Genomic DNA, 4,095 nt, shown 5'->3' on the forward strand with positions numbered 1-4,095 from the left:
AGCTGCGGAGAGGAAGGCGCTAAAATCACCATACTTTTTTTTTTTTTTTCCTTCGGTTAAAAAAATGAAAAGAAAGAAAGTTTAAGGTTCCGTGTAAATAAATTAAATGTGGTTTTCTGCTTCGCCCTATAAGCATCCAGGGTAACCTGTGGTTACCAATCAACCGGTACCACGGAGGAGAGCCCGGCTGCGGCACCGCGCAGCCCAGACGCCTCGCCTTGCTTCTCGGTAACTGGGAGCCTCCGTACCATGTCCTACCCCCAGTTTGGCTACCCCTACTCCTCCGCACCCCAGGTAAGACTTCTCGCCTACCGGCGCTCCCCGGCTGAATCCCGGTCCCCGCTGGCCGCTCCCGCCTGGGGGGGTGAGGGGCAGCGACCCGTCCCGGGGCGCGGGAGCGGGGGACCGGCCGCTCGCTCCTCGCCTGCCCGGGGTGCTCCAGCTGTGCTCCCGGATTGTACAACGGAAATGAACGCGGGATTTAGGGTGCTTGGGGGTGACGACGACGCGTGGGGGAGGACTACAGCGACGGGGGAGGGGGGAGAACGGGAGCCAGAGACCCCCCCTACCCGCGCTACCCCCTCCCTCCAGCCCGCCCCCCCCCCCCCCCCCCCCCCGCTTCGGCGCTTCTCTTTCCCGATTAAATCCACAGTTTGCCAATTAAAACACGAAAGTGCCGAGGTCCGGACCGCAGCGATGTTCTCACCCAGCAGGGCAATAAGCAGATGCGCGCGTGGCTGCCGCAAATCTGCCGTCTGAAATAAAAACGCATGAGCGATTTAGTGGAAAAAAAAAACCAAACCGGGTTTAAAAACGCGGGTGGGAAGCATTGTGCTGCGAGAGGAGAGGACTGGTGTAAAGCCAGTCTTGCGAGAACACCCCAGAAAAGTTTTTCAGTGCGGAAGGGGATGGGGCGACGTACTGCGGGCGGTTCAACGCCCACAGCCCCGCATCTCTGCGGTTCTCCAGAGCGTTTTTACCCGGACTGAAGTAAAACACGGCCGGGGAGGGCGGGAGGTGACGCTTTGTTAAGAAAAAAACCCAAACCCAAAGCAAACTCGGCGACAGTTCCGGGCAGCGTCGCCCCCCCCCCCCCCGCCCCCCTGAGCCCAGTCTCTGCCCCTGCAGTTCCTGATGAGCGCCAACTCCCTGACGCCCTGCTGCGAGTCCGGCGGCCGGACCCTGCCCGAGACCGGGGGGGCCGCCTCCGCCCAGACCCCCGTCTACTGCCCGGTCTACGAGAGCCGCCTCCTCGCCACCGCCCGCCACGACCTCAACCCCGCCGCCGCCGCCCTGGGGGTCTACGGCGGCCCCTACGCCGGCCCGCAGGGCTACGGAAACTACGTGACCTACGGCACCGAGGCCCCCGCCTTCTACTCCTTGGTAAGGCCAGCGCCGGTGCGGCCGCTCGCCCCGCTCCCCTGGCGCCGCGACAGCGCGGCTCGACGTCTCCGGCGGCCGAGGGGGGTCCCCGGGAAGGCCGGTGCACCCCGGGGCTGAGCCAGGGCGGCGGCGCGGTTGTCTCCTGCAGAACAGTTTGGAGGCGAAGGACGGGAGCGGGTCTGCGCATGCGGGCATCGCCCCGGCGGCTGCCTACTACCCCTACGATCACACCCTCAGCCAGTACCAGTACGACAGGTAAGCGCACACACCCCCGGCCCCCCTCCCCGCCCCGCTGCGGGGCCGAGGCGCCGACCTGCCCCCCCACCCCCCCCGTTGCCCATCACCTCCCTCCCGGCCCCCTCCCCTTCCCCAGGTCACCTGCTGGGGGGGTCGGGCTCAGGCCCCCGGGCACCGCCGTGAAGCTTTACGGCAGGGCAGGACCACGCTCGGGCACCGCTTCCAGCTCCGGGGCCCACCGGGCGCCGGTGACCTTTCCCGGCATTAAATATTCAGTCGCAAGCCCGGTGTCCTCCTGCGTTAGGTTCCCGCCATCACAGGGGCAAAAAGGGGGGGGGGGGAGGGGATTACTAGCAAAAGGAGTTCAGAGGGAATACGTTTCTATTACTGGGGTCACCCAGATTTGTTCTGTTTACGGGGGACCGCTCGAACAACACCGCCGCGGGGGGGTGCCGCAGGCAAGCAGCCGGTGCCCCCCGGGATCCCGGGGGGGCTGGGGGGGGGGGGGGCGAGGGGGCCGTGCCACACTGCGGGGGCTCCCCTGTGCTCGCAGGTACGGCACGATGGACGGCGGGACTCGGAGGAAAAACGCCACCCGGGAGACGACCAGCACGCTGAAGGCCTGGCTGCAGGAGCACCGCAAGAACCCCTACCCCACCAAGGGCGAGAAGATCATGCTGGCCATCATCACCAAGATGACCCTCACCCAGGTCTCCACCTGGTTCGCCAACGCCCGCCGGCGGCTCAAGAAGGAGAACAAGATGACCTGGCCCCCGCGGAACAAGTGCTCGGACGAGAAGCGGCCCTACGAGGAAGAGGAGGAGGAGGAGGAGGGCTCGCAGGGAGAGGCGATGAAGAGCGGGAAAGCCGAGGGTACCCTGCTGAAAAGGGGCGCTTAGCGGCGGGGCCGGGGGGGGGGGGGGGGGATGCTGGGCCGCTGTCTCGCCCACGGGGCTCGGGCCCGGCTGGCGGGGCGGCCGTGACCCCGTCTCTTGTTTGTGTTTTTTTTTTTGCTGTCCCTTCCCCCGTCCCGCAGAGCCCACGGGCAAGGAGGAGAAGGAGCTGGAGCTCAGCGACCTGGAGGACCTGGACGCCGCCGAGTCGGAGAGCTCCGAGTGCGAGCTGCGGCGGCCCTTCCCGCACCCGCTCCCGCACCCGGGGGGCAGCCACCCGCTCCGGGCCGCCGAGACCCCCGCCAGGATGCCCCCGGCCGCCGGGGAGGAGGAGGAGGAGGAAGGGGAGGAGGAGGAGGAGGAGGAGGCGGCGGCGGAGCGGGCACGGAGCTGCCTGACGACGGCGGCGGAGCAGCGCGGCCCCGACCCGCTCGGCCCCCGGCAGCGCGGCTGCGGGTCCAAGATGTGCTTCCAGCCGGGGCAGCAGCCGCTGGAGGCGAAGCCCAGGATTTGGTCCCTGGCGCACACGGCCACCTCCCTCAGCCAGGCCGAGTACCCCTCCTGCATGCTGAAACGGCCGGGGGGCCCCCCTGCCGCCGCCGCCGCACCCCCCGCCCCGCTCGGCCTCACGGACAGGCAGCAGGATTCGCCGGTCACCAGCCTCAGGAACTGGGTGGACGGGGTCTTTCACGACCCCCTGTTCAGGCACGGCACTTTGAGCCAAGCCCTGAGCAACACGACGGTTTCCTGGGCCGCCACCAAAGGGGCCATACTGGAGACGACGGGGGCCTTGGGACGCGCGGTAGGGACCGGCGCCGGCGCGCTGAAGGGGCAGCTCTCCAGCCTGGCCCACCACGACCCCAACAAAGAGCTCCTGGCGTTTCCCAAAGCCGGGGGCAAGATGTTTTGCTCCTAACGAGCCCGCCGAGGGGTGGGGGACTTCCTAGCGCTGGAAGAGTCGGCTACACTGAAGAGAGACTTATGAGAGTTTAAATTTAAATATAAAACCTTTTTTTTTTCCTTTTTTTTTTGTTTTTAAATTTTAAACCAGCAGAAACGAGGATTTAAAGTTCAGTTTGCTCAGTTCGACGGACAGACTCTGCTCACGGCTGTCCCGAAGGATTTCTCCCGGCTGCGACTTTAAGGGATCAACGTTGTGAAAGTTATTTAATTCCATGTCCAAAAAGCACGTGCTATAGCGTAGACCTACTTTTAAAAAAAGTTGTTTACATCCGAAAGTTTACAAACGGGAAATTTTAATTCAGATTTAATTTAAGGCATGCCAACGATTAGTTATAAGGACTTTTCGAGAGTTTCTCCTCCTGATTTCCTTGCTAGCATATAATTCACAGACAGCACTTCTACTAAGTTCACACCCACCGCACAAATTCGTCCTGACCCAAAAAAAAAAAAAAAAAGAGAGAATATGTTAAAAGGTATGTTCACTCCAATAAATTGTCTGTTTCAGAGGTAACGCGAGTTGGTGGCGTTTTGCGTTGCGCAGCGAACACCTCTGAGGTTTCAGAATTCCCCCCCCCCCGGGAGCCGGGGGCCCGGCCGTCCCCAGGCCTGTCAACAGGCT

General features: G+C 63.7%; 1 protein-coding gene across 1 annotated transcript; it reads left to right on the forward strand.

Annotated features, from left to right (window-relative positions):
• Window positions 1-249: 249 nt before the first annotated feature.
• IRX4 (iroquois homeobox 4) lies at window positions 250-3,429 on the forward strand. The gene is made up of 5 exons (XM_075415292.1): window positions 250-294; window positions 1,129-1,383; window positions 1,532-1,638; window positions 2,174-2,493; window positions 2,657-3,429. Exons 1-5 carry the CDS (start codon window positions 250-252, stop codon window positions 3,427-3,429), a joined length of 1,500 nt encoding a protein of 499 aa, XP_075271407.1.
• The last annotated feature ends 666 nt before the right edge of the window (window positions 3,430-4,095 follow it).

This window comes from Opisthocomus hoazin, chromosome 3 (assembly GCF_030867145.1).
Source record: "Opisthocomus hoazin isolate bOpiHoa1 chromosome 3, bOpiHoa1.hap1, whole genome shotgun sequence".
Classification (NCBI taxonomy): Eukaryota; Metazoa; Chordata; class Aves; order Opisthocomiformes; family Opisthocomidae; genus Opisthocomus; species Opisthocomus hoazin.